Genomic DNA, 20,433 nt, shown 5'->3' on the forward strand with positions numbered 1-20,433 from the left:
TGCAGAGTTTGACAAAATATTCATGGATATGGTCTCATGAAAGGGACAAAGTGCTGATGAGAAAAATTAATTTTTTCTCCATCTTTATTAACTTGGGTATTTCTTGTTTACATTTCGATTGTTATTCCCTTTCCCGGTTTCTGGGCCAACATCCCCCTAAACCCTCCCCCTCCCCTTCTATATCGGTATTCCCCTCCCCATCCTCGACCATTACAGCCCTACCCCCAACAATCACGTTCACCAGGGGTTCAGTCTTGGCAGGACCAAGGGCTTCCCCCTCCACTAGTGCTCTTATTAGGCTATTCATTGCTACCTATGCAGTTGGAGCCCAGGGTCAGTCCATGTATGGTCTTTGGAGAAAAATTTAACAGTGGTTCTTCTCAGAGCTTAACAAGAAAACTACAAATGGAGAGATCTTCACTATGACATTTGAAGAGAATAGAAAACAAATTGATGTGAATAAAATTGAGGGTGACTATGAAAACGAATATGTCTACTAAAGCCACTACCTGTACATAGTTCAGGGAACTTGTGCAATTAGATACAAGTATCTTTTTTTTTTTTCCTTTTTCTTTTTTTCTGAGCTGGGGACCGAACTCAGGGCCTTGCGCTTCCTAGGCAAGCGCTCTACCACTGAGCTAAATCCCCAACCCCGATACCAAGTATCTTATGATGCAGTGCAATTTAGACAGCATCTTGTGAGAATTCCCACTGGATCATGTCTTAGAGACATCTCTAAGATGAATAACAGTATAGAGTATAGGGAAGAAAAATATATAGACACTACAGGATGACTACCCCATTCCAACTGGGACATTATGCAATTGAAATCTGGTTTTCTAAAGGGGCAGTATAAACTACACTATTCCAGGTAATGATGATGTCATCTCCTCCTTAGATGCAAAGAAAAGACGTAGAAAATCTTGTATGACATCATGTTTCCATGGGGGCTGTGTGCCGCACCATGACCAAGAATGCAGTGAACCAAGAGATGATAAGAGAGGAAAACTTTTTGGGCAAGATTTGAGCTCCATTAGTCAGGATGGCAAACTGCCCACCATAATTCTGGTAGGTCTCACATGATTCCTTTTGGGAATTACCTAAGGAAAATCTAATTAAAAAGTAAGTGTTGCCTGATCTTTCAGGGTTAACATTAGGATAGGAAGTGTACAACAAAAGATTGAGGCACAAAACTAGCTTGAGGTCCTCTGTGTCCATGCCAGCACTTGCACTGCACCAGTGCACACTTGGTCTGGTTCTCAAGGAGCCAGTAGTGCTCTGTGCTGCATGATGTCTGACAGGTATACTTTGCCCTGTCTTCCTCTCAGGAAATGCTGTCCAGAATAAAAGATAAAGGACCTACAACAGATGGTATATTTTTATTAACTCCCAATGGAACATTATGCAAAACTATAAAGGAGAGGTTGGACAATGGGGAAAATGTGGATATACATCATCAATCGGTGCATGTGGTAGCCTGGATCTTAAAGGTAAGGAAAGTCCTTTGTCACCCAAGCTCATGACTTCTCTGAGTGTACATGAGTGGTTTCCTTCATCACGCATTCCCTCGAGTGACCTTAGGTACATATGAGAGAAATCTGGTAAGCTCAAAGTTCTTCTGCTCTTCACAACATAAGGAATAGGGATTCAACCCAAAATCTGGTCCGAATGAGCAGTAATGTAACTAACTTTCTTTCATTTGATTTTTTTTCATGGGGACATGGAGGGTCACTTTATACCTGAATACAAGTGTCATCTAGTATGCATGCGTAGTCAGATGCATTTGACTACCAGTGTTCTTCATGCTTTGTCATTCCTCAGTGTAGAGTATGGGATTCCTTCATGTATCTCTTTGCTACACATACCAAGTAGGCTCTCATGCCCTGCTTGACTCTATCTCAGAAATAATGGTATCGAATGCAGATCTTCATGGCTGTGAAACAGGTATATGTAATCACTCTGCCATACCTTCAGCACCATAAGATATTTTCTCCTTATTTAAAATTAGCATTCAATTACATCATTTCCCTCCTTCCTTTCCCTTGCTGTTTGTTTCCATTTCGATCTCTGACTTCTGCTAAAATACATGCCCCATTTTCCTTTGCTTTCATTATTATGTAGTTAAAAATGAGTACATAAATACGTTAAAACAACCTGATATGTCCATTATCCTTGGAAGTACATGGACTATTTCTGAGCAAACCGACTAAGATTTGTTTACAAATTAGGGCGTTCCCTTTAGGAAACACTAATTTTCTCACATTTTTTTAGTATTCATGTGCATATAATTCTTCATCTAGTTATTTATCTTCACAATATTTACTCATTCCCAGTTAGTGTTATTAACATTTATGATCTTTATTCAGAAATTATTTTGACACATATTATACTGTTTGACTATCAAAAGTGAATTCTCCCTCACATCTATATTTTCTGATGTATAGTCTTTGACTCTTTTTACCAATGTTTGGAGCCCAAGGTTCAGGAGTTAGTATGTAATATGTACACAGTGGGGCTTGGAGCCAGAAGATATTTTGTTCTCTGTACCTAGAATAGCTGTGGTTTTCTGTAATACTCTTCATCCATGGCATTCTTTGATATATGGGTAAGGGCTACATTATCTATAATATTAGATTAAATATTCAGAACAGATTTGGGAATCATGCATGTTTGGTGAAATCATGATAGAGCCTTCTGGAAAAACTATGACCTCATGTGATCCATGCTTCCAGTAATGAAAATGATTTCTGCACCTCAGAAATGAGGTAATAACTTACTATGGTTGTTTTTGTTTAGTTACCAGAATTTTATATTTCTGTCATTTGGGGAGAGCAGATGTTGGATAGGGGATGTGTGGAGGGGTAATCTGGAAGCATGATACCATTTGAGATGTAAATAAATGGTATGATTAATAAAAATATAGTTTATGTCTGAGGTAGTGATCTCTTCTGTGTGCTCAGTTGTCCACTAAAAGCACATTGAGCTAAGAAGAGATTTTTCTGCAATCCAAGTCCATCTGAAAATCTGCTCCTAGTTTTCCAGTGTTGATGGACAAAACTTACTAGACCTACATATCACTCAACATTGTAACTAGGGGGAAGTTTGGGAGTTGTAAAGAAAGTTAGAACTAACCTAAACATTAGAGTAGAATACATTTTGAATAAGCACCATAATTAATTTTCCACAAAATATCTTTTTCTCTCTGTCCTAAGGAGTTTCTTCAATCTATCAAAGGAAGTTTACTGACTTCCAAATTATACGACCAGTGGCTTGCTGTACCCGAGAAGGTGAATGACAAAGAGAAATTAGCAGCAGTGAAGAGGTAATGGTTGGCAACTTACATGAACAACATCAACAAAATAGAAGTAATATTTGCTTGCATACACTAGAGATTATACATCACAGAAATATTCACTAAAAATACTGAGTGACAGGAAATGATTACAATTGTTCACACACTTGGAAGACATTTTCAAACAGAAGTGTGACAGGGGAGTCACGGTGGACTATGCTTCTGATCTCAGCTTTGTATTCCAGTTAAATTTGTCACTTTACCCTGAATCTGCGGAAACATTTCAAGCAATATTTTGAATATACGTTTTCATTTTATTCACACATGCCCATTCATAAGATACAAGTACTCTGTCCCCTTTCTTCATATTTACAAATCGAGTGAACTTGTTTTAAAATAACTGTTTTTTTTTTGTTCAGTCTTCTAGAAAAACTTCCAAAACCTAATGCTGATCTTCTCAGACAACTGTTTAGAATACTACATCAAATAAAAACAAAGTCTTCTGTTAATCATATGTCATCATTCAGTCTGTCTCTTGAGACAGCCCTATGTATTTTATGGCTTCCTAGCTACAGAAATAAAATATTGACAAATGATATCGCTAAAAAGGTAATTAGATAAGACCTCCATGACTAGTTTGATAAGCCTTTATAATGATACAGGAAAACAGGGTTGTCCTGAGGGTCTGGACTATTTTATTACTGTTGATTGTTTGGTTTTGGTTTTGGTTCGTTTTGTAAAATACATACACCTTTGCCGTTTTTCTGGAGAGGAAGAATCATTGGTGCCTTTTAAGTAAGTAAAATTCAAATTGTTATTTGAGCTCAGTGACTCAGTGTTTTGTCAATTGTGATTTAGAATATTCTTAGACTAAAGTGTCAAGAAGAAAATTCTGTGAAATGATAAAAAAATAAATTCTGGGTATTGGGTTTAGCAATGAAGTCAGAATTCTAATGTAATCAGTGTAGAAGGGGATGTCCTCAACCAAAGAAAGGCAAGCAAAATTAATGAAGTGGACAGTATATAACACATGCTGGCCATCAAAATTTGAAAACCTAAATCATCCTCTCATATAATATTGCACTGTGATGATAACATTTGATCATCTGAACTCAAAGTCTAACAAAATTTCCCCCTTAATTTTATAACCAATGATGATCTTTTTTCTTTTAATAATGTTTTATTGGATATTTCTTATTTACATTTCAAATATTATTGCCTTTCAAGGTTTGCTGTCCTTAAGCCCCCTATCCCATCCCCCTCCCCATTCTATAAGGTGTCCCCTCCTGCCAAACCATTCCCCACCCACCTCCCAGCCCTGACGATTTCCTATATTGGAGGGGTCCAGCCTTGGCAGGACTAAGGAATTCTCCTTTGTGGCCAACAAGGCCATCCTCTGCTACATATGCAGCTGGAGCCATGTGGCTGTCCATGTGTACTGTTTGGGTAGCGGTTTAGTCCCTGGGAGCTCTAGTTGGTTGGTATTCTTGTTCTTATAGGGTTGCAAGCCTCTTCAGGTCCTTTACACCTTTCTCTGACTCCACAAATGTGAATGCTGTTCTAAGTTCAATGGTTTGCTGATAGCATTCACCTTTGTATTTGTCCTGCTCTAGCTGGGCATCTCAGGAGACAGCTACATCACACTTGTGTCACCCGGCACTACTTGGCTTATTCAATATTGTCTAGATTTGGTATATATATATGGACTGGGAGGAGGGGCAGGCTCTCAATGGTCATTCTTCCAGTCTCTGCTCCAAATTTGTCACTATTTATGCTCTTATCAATATTTTTATTCCCCCTTTTAAGAATGTCTGAAGCATTTGCACTTTGGTCATCCTTCTTGAGATTCATGTTGTCTGTTATTGTTTGTTGGGCAATTCGAGTTTTGGGTAATTTCCACTTATCTGTGAATGGATACTATATGTGTGTGTTTTGTGATTGGGTTACCTCACTCAGGATGACATTTTTTAGTTCCATCCATTTGCCTATGAATTTCATGAAGTCATTTTTTTGATAGCTGTTTACTACTCCATTGTGTAGATGTATCACATTTTTTGTATTCTTTCCTCTTTTGAAGCCATCTGGTTCTTTCCAGTTTCTGGCTATTATAAATAAGGCTGCTATGAACATAGTGTAGCACGTGTCTTTGTTATATGTTGGGGCATCTTTTGGGTATATGCCCTGGAGTGGTATAGCTGGGTCCTCAAGTAGTGGAATATCTAATTTTCAGAGGAACCTCGAGACTAATTTCAGAATTGTTGTACCAGCAATGGAAGAGTGTTTCTCTTGCCCCACATCCTTGGCAGAATCTGCTGTCGCCTGAGTTTTTTATCTTAGTCATTCTGACTGGGGTGATGTGGAATCACAGGGTTGTTTTGATTTGCTTTCCCTGATGACTATGGATGTTGAGCATTTCTTTAGGTGCTTCTCTGCCATTCGATATTCTTTAGCTGAGAATTCGTTCTCTAGCTCTGTACCCATTTTATTAGTAAAGTTATTTTACTCTGAAGTCTAACTTCCTGAGTTTTGTATATATTGGATATTAGCAGTCTATCAGATGTAGGATTGATAAAGATCTTTTCTCAATGTGTTGCTTGCCATTTTGTCCTAATGACAGTGTCCTTTACCTTAATGAAAATTTTGCATTTTTATGAAGTCCCATTTGTCCATTCTTGATCTTAGAAACTAAGCCATTGGTGTTCTGTTCAGTGTTCATGTATTCGAGACTCTTACCCACTGTTTCATCTATTAGTTTGAGAGTATCTTTTTTGGTGTGGCTGTCCTTGATGCACTTGGACTTAAGATTTGTTCAGGGTGATTAGAATGGATCAATCTGCACTCTTCTACATACTGACCTCCAGTTGAACCAGCACCTTTTGCTGAAAATGCTATCTTTTTTTCCACTGGGTGGTTTTGGCTCCTTTGTCAAATATCATGTGATCATAGGTTTGTGGGTTTATTTCTGGGCCTTAAATTCTATTCCATTGATCTACCTGCCTGTCTTTTTACCAATACCATGCATTTTTATCACTATTGCTTTGTACTATCGTTTGAGGTTTGGGATAGTGATTCCCCCAGAAGTTCTTTATTTTTGAGTATAGTTTTCATTAACCGTAGGTTTTCATTATTCCAAATGAATTTGCAAATTGTTCTTTCTAACTCTGTGAAGGAATGCGTTGGAGTTTTGATGGGAATTGCATTGAACCTGTAGATTGCTCTTGACAAAATGGCCATTTTTACTATATTAGTCTGGCCAATCCTAGGGTTTGGGGGATCTTTCCATCTTCATAGATCTACTTCATTTTCTTTCTTCAGTGCCTTGAATATATTGTTATACAGTTCGTTTCTTGACAGGTTAAACTCACTCTGAGGTATATGATGTTATTTGTGACTATTTTGAAGGGTGGCATTTCCCTGATTTCTTTCTCAGCCTGTTTATTTTTGGAGTAGAAGAAAGCTTCTGATTTGAGTTAATTTTATATCCAGCCACTTTCATAAAGTTATGTATCATAACTCTCAGGGAACTTTTGGGTGTCACTTAAGTATACTAGCATATCATCTGCAAATAGTGATATTTTGACTTCTTTCCAATTTGTGTCCCTTTGGCCTCCTTTGTTTGTCTGAATGCTCTGGATAGGACTTCAAGTACTATATTGAATAACTAGGGAGAGAATGGGCACCCTTGTCCAGTACCTGATTTTCCTGGGATTGCTTCAAGTTTCACTCTATTGAGTTTGATGTTGCCAACTTTTAACCTCAAAGAATCATAATCAAAATGTGATTTGTAACCATGCAAAATGACAAAGACCCTCTCTGTTTGCTCCATTTGTCACAGATTTCTCTGGTAACATTTATGATCGACAATTCTCCAGAACTGTTTGGAGAGGACGTTGTGGCAGTTTGGTATGAAACATCGCTGTACCATCCTCCCGGACCAAAGGACCCATGTTCCCAGAATACTCCATCTAGCAATGGGATCATGGAGGAAACGGAACATGGACTCAGCAGCTGCCCCGGTGAGAGGACATGCACCCCTGATTTTGATGAACTGCCGAGAAGTGGTGCAGCTGCTTCAATTCCATATGAGGGCCTTCTAGGTGTGTAGAGTTGTTCTACTGACATAACTAAAACTTAGAATCTTTAAGCACAGAAAACATGAACTGCAACAAACAGCAATGAAGAATTTACTAAGTCACATTAAGGCAAACTTCACCTGGGCATGTATTACCCTAGTGTTCAAATTTGCCTCCAAAGTTTGGTACCTTTTGTCACTGGTCCTGAGTTTATCTTAGAGGCTAATACCAGAAATGAGATTAGTAATTAAGGATATGTAAAGAAATGATACTTACAGTGATGGATTATTAACCTAGATTCTCATAGTAGAAGAACAATTCAATACCAAATTGGGTTTTCTCTATGTAAAAGCTTTGGCTGTCCTCAAACTAACCTTGTAGACCGGGCTGACCTCAAACTCACAAAGATCTCCTAGGCCCTGCTTCTTGGAATAATCTTGGAACAAAGGAATGTGCCACCATGCTTTTCTCATATGCAAGTCCTAGAGTATACATAATTTACCCATATTGGCAACATAGACTGAATGATATCAGATTTGAGCTTACAGTTCAGGACAGGAAACTGAAGGACTGTAATAGAAATGAAATCAGTCAAGTTATTTTACTGTTAGTTTATAGTTGTCCATGGCTGTTCAGTCAAAAAAGTCACAGGGGAGTCAAAGATTGGTAATATATTAATGCTGTATTCTAATACCTATATGCATAGCTTTCAAGGCAAACAGAAGACTTTAATTTTTATACCAGAAATTTGGCCCATATGCAACTATATATCCAGTGCCTTATAAAGCAATCTTATTATTAAATGTTATGATACTGATTAGTTATTTTCTATGCATTTGTGATGATGTACAAGGCATGCAGGCTATAAAATGAAAAGGGCATTCAAGGGCTAAGTGACTTCAATTACAGCAAATGATTTCCCTTCTTTCGTAGCCTCAGAGAAAGGTGAAGGAAATGAGTACACAACTCAACCAGAACCTATCCAACATTCACCAACACCAGAAACCAAAAAAGAATTGGGGAATTCTTCCCCCAATATTCTCAAAGACGTTAATGTGCCTGCTGTGATACTTGTGAGTTTCATTTTGGATTTTTACAGCTCTCAAATTTCACATAATTTCAGGGAAGCTTTGTTTTAGGTAAATTATTACATCAACCAGATGAATGTATAGAAAATCTATTCATGAAAATAGAAATAAATCCCAATGTTGTTTGAGTCATATAATTTAAATAAAAATGATAAAAAGAAAGGAAGTTGTATTCCTATGTTCTGCACTGATTTCAGCAAAGACCCAAATAAACAAGCTTGTTGAAAGAAATGGATCTATGGAGGTGCCCCGCTGATTCCCCAACTATCAATTATTTCTACAGCATTATGCCTCCATATTACTCTAGAATCTACCTTAATATCATTGCCTGAGTTTCCTAAATATTATAATTAAAAATATCTGTAGACCTTGATTTGATATTATCACTGAATGAAATATTTACATTGTTCTTTGCTATATACTAATATTTTAATCCTAATGGACTATAGGTAAATTCCACATAATGTGATTTAGTCTGTTTTAATTAAGCTACTAGATTTCCAGCTACTATTTTCGTTTACTATCCAGCATCTATTTCAGCCCTATGTCTGCCAGGAATTTATGCAGCGTGTGAGCAACTTTTTCAGGTTAGACACATGGTATTTTATAGCAGAATTTTCTGTTAACAATAATTATAAACATGTAACCAATTGAAAATATGTAGTAAATATGTTTATGGTCATCATACTTACATTGTGAAACCAGGGAAGAATTATTGAAATTTATCTGGGATTTTAAATGGGACAGCAGCATTAGGCATAGATAGCTGGAAATAAGAAGTCACAGAACAAGGAAATAAAAGTCTCAGAAGTTTAGGAGTTTAGGAATCATAAGAGACCAGGAGAAACAGGAAGTAAAATAGTGATGTTATCTCTGAAAGAGAAATATCCCAATGGTAACTTAGAATGGCATGCTTTAGAAAGATATTCATATTAGAAAAGAAAAATGAGAGAGGACCATTCACCACGAGGCTTTGGAACAGAAGTGTGATTCAATGCTGAGGATTATCTGAATCCAACAAAACCCTGATGTTTCAAATTGGGGAAAACGGATTAGGGAAGAAAATATATTTGGAGGCTAAAACGAAAAAGTTCAAGTTCTCCTTCATTCTTCTAAATTGTAGCTCAGCATTCGAAAATTGCCTTTGCTCAGGTTCACAATAAAAGATATATTTGTGCTTCAGGTGTGTGGATCACTAATAATGCAAGCTTATCCTTATCCTACACAGGATATGTTGTCCTTAATTGCGGAAAAAGGACAATGTTCAGATGACATATTCAGAATGCAATTGGAAAAATCACACTGGTCCCTTAGGGAAAAGGTTAACACCGGAAAACATATTAACTTGAAAGAGGAATCCGTGCTTACTGTCGCTTGTGTAGTAAAGGTAAAGAATGTTTTTGCGTCAACAACATTCAGCTTCCCTCTGGAGATATATTTTTGGTTTCTGTCCTTGAGATTACATGATGATGACAGTTTCCTTGAACTATAGATACATGACCTCTTGGTAAGAGGCAAGGTAGGTAAAAGTGTGAGAATCTCAAAGATTCTTCACAAAGTCACAGGTAAACATCATCTTTTAGAAGTTAACTTCCTCAAATATCAGATGGAATTTGGTTTGGCAATGCAAATGTTCCCGCTGACGTCACCTCTGACTGTACCATGTGAGCAATAGCAGGGCAAGTAATAATAGTGGGAAATGTGCGTTTAAAAGCACATATCTCAAATCATACTGACCAAAAGTATTCCTCATAAATAACAACAGTACAAAAGAGCTAGTCCATGTCAGATTTTAATAGGTTATGAGAGAGTTGGATGTTGCACTCTGTCCAGTAAATACACGAAATTGTTTTCCATCTCTACCAAGAGTAAATAAATAAAACAGCACCCTCACTTTTGCCAAATATCGCCATCCTAATTCTCAAATAATGAAAAATTAGCCTAACCTTTTTCAAAATAGTCTTCCATGCTTAACTTACCAGTGAGCACCAGTAACTCTGGAGCAGATATCATTGCTTTATTTTTATTTGGGCCATGATCTGAGTTTGCCTCTCAGTAGACTGTGGATCTATGGCCCAGACTTCAAGAGAAAAGATAGTGCTCTGAGAGTAGGCATGCTTAATAACATTAGGCAAAATTACTGAATTGTCCCTCTTTGGCCAGGGAGCCTGACAAGGGCATCTGGCACTCATTGCCAGAAATCTGGACGCCTCATGGGGAGGAAAGTGAAGATCAGTAACTGAAGGAGTCAATGTGTATTCATAGCAATTTAAATGTTCCCAAAAAACAGACAATCTTCCATTTTTCTGATTTGCAGTCCTTGATAAAACATGAAAGTTTACTGTGGTACTTCATGAAGAAAGACACTTTTCTGTGCTTCAACCATGCTGCTGTTTACAATTAATTTAAATAGTTGAATATTTACACATTAAAAGGAGTGGATATAAAACTGGGAGATCTTCTGACTTAAAAAACAGGATGCTCAAGAAAGTTTACAACTATTCAAAGTAGACCTGTGCGCAGAGGTGCACCTGTGTATTATGTGAAAGGAAGTACAGATTCACCAGATTATACAATCAGAATGAGATACTGGCGTTTGCTGCCTGTTTTTTTTTTTTTTTAGATCCAATTGGTAAGATATAATTGCCCACTTAAACATACAAAGCCCGGTACCATCCATTCCTTGAGAACATTAATAACAACCTGTGAATACACAGAGCAGAATCTTAACATCACCTGCCATGGCTTCTCCCCTCTCTCTGTCCCCCGTCTTTCTCCCCTAGTTTCCTCCTCTTCCTTCAAACTTCTCTCCCACCCATCCTTCCTTCCTTCTACAATGACAGGCCTCCTTCTATCCTGAACCTGCCCCATCACCAGTACTTTACAAATTCAATGGAGAAGTGGTTCTGGTGAAGTCACCTGAGTTCTGAGTCCTTGACTAGGCAGCTGTCCTTGGGGCAGTGGAATTAGCCTCAAAATACAGTAACTTCAGGGCCAACCAAACATTTCACCCTTTCTGTCAAGGTAAAAAGCCTTTTCACTTGTATATTGAGTACAATTACCATTCTACAATTTATAAAGCATATGATATACTCAACACCCAGTCCATCTCTATATCAATTAAACAGAACATTCTATTCCATTCCAGCTTAAGAACGGCTTAAAATCTGTATTATATCTTGCCTAGCTTGTATACTACCTGTTAAGTATCTAATAAAATATGTATATTTAGAGTTAAACAGCCTGATAGGCTATGAGACTATAATGTCTTCAACCCCGTCAGAAATCTGGGAATGACCAAATATCTATACACAAAGGAAGCCTAACACGGCTTCTAGAACTGAGAGGTTGTAGAGACAAATCTCCACTAGCACAGTCCCCTGTTAGCAACATGTGAGTACAAGTCTTCAGCCTTCTGGCCCAAAATCAACTGACAGACTCTAGAAATGTAGATTTTGAAGGCAGATCACCCTGTCTTGGCAGAGTTTATTCCTTTTCTGGACAGTATTAGTCTGCAGATGAAACAGGCAGTTTTGTGTAGTGGCTGTCTAGCCACAAAGTATTGCCTCACCTAGGGGTAGAGATGTTCACATTCTTCATTAAATCTACCAAAGGGTAATTGTTAGGAGCAGATATGTCTCAACAAAAGATAAATAACTTAAAATCTCAAATTTTGTGGATTTCTGACGTTTTTGAAAACCACCTATCTATATAAGACAGTCTGTTCTGTTGTCTTTATATCTTAATAATATCTTGAAATTACTCTCACAAACTCAGAGCCATGACTTTGCTATTTGAATCTTAACTCACAGGTGTAATCAACTCAGAAGTTTGTAATGACAACAATAGAAGGACTGGCTCTAAACCTTGTACTTTTAAACTCTTTAACAAATAAATTCTAAAGCAAAGCAAAGATATGATTTTAGCTTAGTTACCAAATGAGATTATGACTGTACAATTCAATCTAGCTAATTCCTCCCTGTTAAATTACAACCAATTTTAAGTACCTCATAAAAACAATTTTAGAATAACCATTTTTAGCCCCCCAAAGTCTAGGGAATTGGGGTGATGACTCCTCCATTACTTCTTCAAGCTGTACAGGGGCGTTGAGATATCCTTGGGGGTAGGGGGTAGGAAGAATGAAGCAAATGCTGTAGCCGATGTGTCCTGACTGGACCCAGCTGAAAGTCCTTGAGACCAGGATTCCAAGTAGGTAGGCACGCTCTGTAAAATACAACTCTCAAGAAAAGGTTTAGAATCGAGATACCTTTTTGTTTGATTCTCCTGAATAAATTTTTCAGGCAGTCTACCTCTATCAAATCTGATAAGTATGATTCTGGGAGGTTTCCAGAGCCTAATCACAGGTTTTAAAAACACAAAGACAAAATCTTTCTCCCAAAATACTGTGTTCCTTAGTCTGAAACCAGAAAAGCTTGTATCTTGCACTCTCTCCCAGAGTAATAATATAATCATAAAACTCAAAGTCACACCCATCATGAATATTAAACAATTTTTTTAAAAAAGGAAGTAAGCTAAACAATGAGCCTGATAGGCTTTTGTACTCTATGATATCAGGAAATAAACCCAAAATTCCCATGGAGATCACGTTAAGAGAATCCGAACTTCCTGTGGTGGTAGATATCAAAAGTAACCACAAACCCTCACTAGCCGGCATCAACTAGCCATATGGTCTTTAGCGGTGTAATTCATAAAACAAACCAAATACCTTTTATCAATTCCAGTATCAATAAGCAACACATCAAACCAGGACTTTAGCCCAAAATATCTCAATCTGTTAAGCTCTCTACCCGGAGCAACAGATTTTTCTTTAACCTTAATAACTTCTAAAATATATGTCTGCATTCACTCTCCTTGGTGTTACAGACATTTTATCACAACTCTCTACTTGGAGTTAGTGACTAATTTTTCCCTAAGTTCTGAACCATGGATGAAAATCCCCACCTGATTCAGCTAATCTCTTTACTCGCTTTTTTCTAAAAACAAACTCAATCATCTTTTAATAATATCTGTAATTAAGAAGTAGCTTGTCTAACTAGGATTTCAGACGCTGCCATTTTTTGATGGTTGCTTTTTTCTCGAAGAGTACTTAGGTATTTGTTAGTTTTGTTGATTTTTTTTAATGGTTACTACACATTTTTCTTTTTCATTTTTCTTTTTACTGTAATTTGATTATTTTTTTCTATTTATTTATTTATTCAATAATTTGTTTACTCTTTTTAATCATGAGTGCTGCCCCTACCTCATCACTCTTCAGAGTCTCTTCCCTTCTCCTCTGAGCTGGTTAGCGCCCCCTGATTTATGTTCACATCCTGGCACATGAACTCTCTTCAGAATTAGTACATCTATTCCACTGAGGCCAGTGAGTGAACGATTTCCACAGACACTCAACAGCTTTAGGGAACCCCACTCTACATGAAGATTCACATGGAGACAGAGTTGCACATTTTCCACACATGTGCCATAAGTCATGATGCATCTTCTATATGCTATTGGGTTGGTGGTCAGTCCTTCATAGCTCCCAATGTTCCATTTTCACTGACTCTGTTGGTCTTCCTGTGGAATACCTGTCTTCTCAGGACCATGATTTCTTTCCCCAACTCTTCCCTATGAGTCACTGAACTCCATCCTATGTAGGTCTGTGAGTCTCCTTATCTGGTTCAGTCAGCTGCTGGGTAAAGCCATTCAGAGAGCAGTTATGATGGGCTCCTGTCTGGATGTCCCACACGTCAGGCTGTGAAGTGGAGTATAGATCTCTGCTTGCAGGTAGTTGAGTAAACTGCAAGCCAGGAAAGGCAATTTGAACAGAGTAGGTTTATTTCAATGATACTGTAGCCAGAAATCTGCTTCTTTGATTCTAGTCCTAGGTAAGAACACATAAGTTTTTGCCTGTAGGTTCTACTTTTGAGCCAAGGTTCTGGGTAGTTGACAGGAATAAAACCTCTTGAGGAAGTAGGGTCTCAACCAGTGGTTGTCAACCTCCCTAATCCTGTAACTCTAATATAGTTCATGATGCTATGGTCCCCCCTAAACAGGACATCATTTTGCTGTTATTTCATAACTGAAATTTTGCTACTGTTATGAATTATAATGTGTAATTTATGGAATATCTGATGTGGAGGATATATAATATGTGACCCCCAAAAAGATCATGACACGCAAGTTGAGAACTAAACTGCTAAATTTTAAACAAAAATATTTCTCAAGAACATTCTGCAATTTACATTGACCATTACTACTTTGTTTGCATTTTTTAAAAAGGACTTTATCCAAAATATCAAAGGAAGTTTACTTTCTTGTGATTTATATGAAAATTGGCTTAGCGTACCAGATGAAGGACCTCTCCTTGGAAAAATTACAGCCATCCAAAAGTAAGCACATGGGGAATTGCACTAATATAGAAACAGTGCTTTTTTAAGGTACAAAGGCTTGTGTTTATAGATTGAAAACTGGAATGATGTCCCATGCCAAGAGGTTTCCTTTACTCAGAAATGTATATTCACCTTATAAACACATGCATTTCTCAAGCTAGAGTGTTGAATCATGTCTGTAATCCCACTATTTGAGAGTCTTCTACATTATAACTGTCATGGGTTACAAGACAGCCTACGTAACATGTTGTGTGCAGGTCAGCCTAGACTATTGCTTTGATTTCCTGTATGAAACAAAATAAGTGTAATGCCTGTGGGATCTTTGCATCCTATTATCATGGTATTGTGAATATTTCACATGTTAAATATATGTCACTGATTGAAGCTATTACTAAGTTTGTCTTTCTCAATAACTACGTAGAGAAGTCTGTCAGTTATAGCTTTGACCTCTTTGAATCATTTTTCAGTATGATACTTCATAGAAATATTTCCTAAGTAGCAGAAGCTTTGAGCTCACATTGCTACCCAGGAACCCAACATTTCTGCCTTGCCTACAGCAGAAGCTTTTTATAATTGCAGTGTATAGGGTCACTAGTGTGCTTTTTGATCCTTATTTTCTACAGTGTCATGAGAGTGTTACATGAATTCATACTGTATTCGATATTTAATGTGTTCCGATGGTAGCTGGAAAGATGTTTCACTGTTTAACAACACTGGAAGTTACCATACACAGAACAGACATGGCCTGCCTCAATCTTCATTCTCTCTAATACCAGGGATCATGATCCATTCCTCTGGGTTCTGTGGGTAACAGCTATACTTGTAGTATACAGAAATTCATACAAAATTTAAATTTTTCCCATAATCCTATAGGGAGAATTGATTTCCAGAAAACAATTTAAGGCAATACTTTGATTGTATATTCTTACTCATTGTGAATTCTCATTATCCAGTGAGCTGGTCTACAAAACATTTACACCGATTTTTCTTTAAATTTAGAGTTTTGTAAGTAACATCACTTGTAGGACCATCAGTAAAATTCTCCTATTTATATATAGTATCCTTTTGATGATGCCAAAGCCAAACTACGTTTTGCTTAAGCAACTCATCCGTGTTCTACAAAAAATTAAAGCCGCTTCTACGAACCATTTAGACAGCTTTGACTTGTCTGTTCGCATAGCACCTCATGTTTTATGGAATCCGACTTACAAGATCTTATTTGGGAGGGATCTCTCAAAGAAGGTAAGGGGTCTGATTTTCCCTGTGGGAACAAAGTTCTCATTGTAAATCAGGAATTGGTAATACCTCAGAAAGGTTACAGATGTTAAGGGACAGTGGAGAATTGCATTCTTCTGGTGTGGGAGATGCACTGATCTATTTCAGGAAGGATTGGGAAAGGGAATTTTTAATGTAGTTTGATGTAGTTAAATCATTTCTTTTTGGTTCTTTCCCTTTTTTCTTTACAGATATTTATTTTAGATATTAATGTTTTAACCAGCAACATCCTGGCATGTATACTGGTAGTTCAAGGAGACTACAGTGAAGTTGAAAAAACATCCCGATTACCTAGTGCTTTGTTTTCTCTTGTAGACATCCTTTGGAGCACATGATACTTGTGTTTCTTTGTGTTTCCTTTTTTAAATTTTTTATTGGATATATTTCTTTACTTACATTTCAATGTTATTTCCCTTACCAGTTTCCTGTCCATAAGCCCAATTCCCTCCTCTCCTCCTCCCCAATATGGATATTCCCCCAATCCATGCCCCTGAAGCTCCCCCATATTCCCCTGCACTGGGAGGTCCAACCTTGGCAGGACCAAGGGCTTCCCCTTCTACTGGTGCCCCAACAAGGCTATTCTCTATTACGTATGCAGTTGGAGCCCTGGGTCAGTCCATGTATATTCTTTTTTTTTTTTTTTTTACATTTTATTTTTTTTTATTAACTTGAGTATTTCTTATATACATTTCAAGTGTTATTCCCTTTCCTGGTATCCGGGCAAACATCCCCCTCCCCCCTCCCCTTCCTTAAGGGTGTTCCCCTCCCAACCCTCCCCCCATTGCCGCCCTCCCCCCACCAGTCTAGTTCACTGGGGGTTCAGTCTTGTATATTCTTTCAGTAGTGGTTTAGTCCCTGGAAGCTCTGGTTGGTTGGCATTGTTGTTTTTATTATGTTGCAAATTCCTTCAACTCTTTCAATACTTCCTCTAATTTCCCCCAAGGGGGTCCTGTTCTCAGTTTGATGGTTTGCTGCTAGCTTTGATCTCTGTATTGGCCATGCTCTAGATGTGTCTCAGGAGAGATCTATACCTGGTCCATTTCAGAATGCATTAGTGGTGAGATTATTATAATTCAGAAATATTCTCCCCCCAACTGCACTGCTTGTCATATAAAAGCACATTGCATATAATTATATAGGTGCATATAATTATATAATTTCATATAAGTACAGTATGTGATATAATGAATAATGATAAAAGCCTAGTGTATATTATGTAATGCACTTGTAATGTTTTAGCACTAACTCCTACTTATATGAAAAAGAATAGTGTATGTTTGCATTATTTTAGGTGCTATCTTATGTACTTCAGGTTTTCTGTAGCTCTTAAGTTTACTATACCCACATGCCTTAATATTTTTACTAATTTATTTACTTTATATACTGATTGCCTTGAGTACCTTCCTCCAAGTCCCATCCTCACGACCCCCTCTTCCCATGTTTAATAATTTAAAAATTTATTAACTTTTTAATGTTTTACATTTTTTTGGATGTTACCATCAGAGAAGGCAGGCAGAAAGATAGGAAAATGAGTGTTAATGAGTTTCATGATGAGAAATTCACAGAGAATCAGTGAAGAACATGCATTTTGAAAAGGAAAAGATTGTCAAAAAAAACCCCCACAAAACAACAACAAAAAAAAAGGAAAGCAAAGGGTATATTTTACCTAAGAGTTTCCAGAAAAAAGCTCCACAGGAAGGAAGTCATGTGATATCACACACAATGGCATAGGATAGCCTAGGGAAAAGCTCGTTCCATTTAGAAAGTGTCTTAATTTGCCACCATTGCTGTGATAAAACACTTATGAAAAGCAACTTATGGAGGACAGGTTACACTTGATGATATACTTCTTGTTACCAGTTAAATACTGATTAATGTCGTGGCACAAACCGAAGCAGGGCAGGAACCTGGAGGCAAGAAGTGAAGCAGGAGCTGGGTAGGTGTTCTACCAATTGCCCTGCACCTTATATCTTTCTTTGATCAAAAGCTCAAGGGTGGCACAACTGTGGAGGTACGGGTCTTACAAATTCCATTGTTAATCAATATACCTTAGACTTCGCTACATAATAGGCAAATCTGATGGGGGCATTGTATCAACTAAGATACCCCTTCTCACCAACTTCTTCTCTCAGTCATTTTTCTATTGCTTTAAAGAAACACAAGGACCAATGGAACTTATTGAAGTAAGTGTTTATTTGAAACTGAGAGTTGTAGAGGGATTACAGTTCTTCAATGGCATCACAGAGGAGCATGGCTACAGGAAGGAAGGAAGGACAACCAAACAGGAAGCAGAGACCTTAGGGCTTTCATCCTAGGAAGCAAACATGAAGCACACAGGGCACACTGCAAATGGCACCTAGCTTCTGTCAACTTAAATTCTAAGCAATGACATACTTCCTCCAGGAAAGCCAAGCCATGTAAACCACCCAAAATATGTAACGAAGATGGGATCATATATTATGGTGCTCGGAATTAGACAGTCAACCCATTCAAATGTTCACAATGGAACTCCACCTTCTCCCCACACCCCAGCAAAACATCAACAATTAAAGAAAGCTTTGAAGTCATTAATTTGATTCATTCATATTTATTCTGGCAGCTCATCAGCTCTGAAATATTACTTTGCTTTAGTAGTTCCTTCATTCTTTGCAATATGTATGAAATTTTTACTATGTTTAGTAAGTCGCAAAGAACTTAGAGTCTCCATTTCAGACACAGACTTCATTTCTCAGCTTCATATCTGCTGATAGTAACTGCTATTTTCCTCATCATTTTGGATTTCAAATTTTATTGATTTCAATTTGGTAAACAATGTGAAATGAGAGGACCTAGTTTTTGCCTTGTGTCATTACAGTTGTCCATTATACAAATCATGATTGACAACTGTCAAGAATTATTTGGAGAAAATGATAATATATTTTGTGAAGATAATCAGAAGTCTTATGACATCAACCTATCTTCTGATACATTAAATACTTCTGGCAAAGCAACTCTTATGATTGAAACCATAGATGACCACGATGTGAAGACCTCAAAGGCTAATACTAAAGAATTAGAGATGTCGTCTGCTGTTCCTCATGAGGGAGGTCCTACAGGTAGGAGAAGTTTTAATTAGTATTCAAATGAATGGAAGGATGTTACTATTCTCTGATTTCGTAAGTTTTAAATATCAGAGCAGCATTGGGGCACATAATGATATTAGATTATGGGAAATGTTTCTAAACAACACTCTAATGAATTTTATATGAATATGTGTGTATGTGTGTTCTTATGTACGTATAATAGAAGGATTCCATAATTATCTCCTATAAGAATTCCAGAATCTTGCATGCGATATGTCTCTCACTTCTTCCCATGATCCATAAGTATTATAGAATGTCTTAGATATGAAATTATTTTTGACAAGATAACTTAGAAACAATTATTTGATTTAAAAATCCATTAAACATACTACAAGGTTATATCATGCTCTAGCAAGCTTTTCTATCTTTGGACAAAAACCTTGTTTAATGTTATTTGAGAGATAATCTTGCCAAATGCTTATCACTTGGTATGAATATTATGTTGCCCAAGATCCACTAAAACCACATATATGAAGAATAATAAAGAGGCTAAAACATGCCTGATTTAACAAGTAACAACATTCAAAATCAGATATATTGTTCACTGAAGTAATTCTTAGTTTAGAGTAAAAAAATATACTGAAAAATTAATCGTATCTGAAGTTGTACGAATCTGTTTTCTGAGAATGTTTGTCTAATGATGACATTTTATGTTTCATTTAGCAGGCCACAACGGAACAACTTCAAAATATAATGTTCCACAAGAGAAAATTCTTCATGACTGAAGAAGTTTCCGGTCATTGTATTTCAATGTTCTCTTCTACCTCCCACTAACCATAGCGGAAGAGATTATTACAAGAAACAACTTCAGTTTTATATTTAACCATATTGTTTGCTATAATTGTTTTACTCACTATATGTACTTTATATTATGTATTATATATTATTCTCTATTATAATAAATACTATTGAATTATATTATTTGTTAGATTCCAATGTGGCTGATTTATGATTCTCCACAGTCTTTGGAAAATGGCATGTTCAGTATTCTCCTCTACTTCTGTTACTCAAATCTGTATTCATGTGACAGACCCACTAGAATCACTTTATTCATAGTTTCTTCAAAACTACAATGAAGATGACATTCTGAGTACTGCTCAACAAATGAAAGGTGGGGTTTTATCTGGCCGAATTCTTCCAGATTCTCACTAACAGTCCCCATGGCTAAGAATCAACCACTTAGCAGTACAATAA

General features: G+C 37.1%; 1 protein-coding gene across 8 annotated transcripts in view; it reads left to right on the forward strand.

The window, feature by feature from the left end:
• LOC102550446 (rho GTPase-activating protein 20-like) overlaps positions 1-20,160 on the forward strand; it is a 110,919-nt gene extending 90,759 nt beyond the window's left edge. For 3 of the 8 annotated variants that reach the window (XM_039103660.2, XM_039103662.2, XM_039103663.2), the window contains 11 exons: positions 899-1,068; positions 1,329-1,490; positions 3,213-3,322; positions 3,712-3,901; positions 7,128-7,389; positions 8,299-8,438; positions 9,682-9,840; positions 14,733-14,842; positions 15,901-16,084; positions 18,972-19,212; positions 19,903-20,160. In XM_039103660.2, coding sequence (XP_038959588.1) covers positions 899-1,068; positions 1,329-1,490; positions 3,213-3,322; positions 3,712-3,901; positions 7,128-7,389; positions 8,299-8,438; positions 9,682-9,840; positions 14,733-14,842; positions 15,901-16,084; positions 18,972-19,212; positions 19,903-19,964 — 1,790 coding nt within the window. In that variant the 3' untranslated portion in view covers positions 19,965-20,160. The remainder of the gene's footprint in view (positions 1-898; positions 1,069-1,328; positions 1,491-3,212; positions 3,323-3,711; positions 3,902-7,127; positions 7,390-8,298; positions 8,439-9,681; positions 9,841-14,732; positions 14,843-15,900; positions 16,085-18,971; positions 19,213-19,902) is intronic. The other 5 variants (XM_063282882.1, XM_063282883.1, XM_063282884.1 and 2 more) reach the window with 4 other exon arrangements.
• The last annotated feature ends 273 nt before the right edge of the window (positions 20,161-20,433 follow it).

The sequence above is a fragment of the Rattus norvegicus genome, chromosome 2, assembly GCF_036323735.1.
Source record: "Rattus norvegicus strain BN/NHsdMcwi chromosome 2, GRCr8, whole genome shotgun sequence".
Lineage (NCBI taxonomy): Eukaryota > Metazoa > Chordata > Mammalia > Rodentia > Muridae > Rattus > Rattus norvegicus.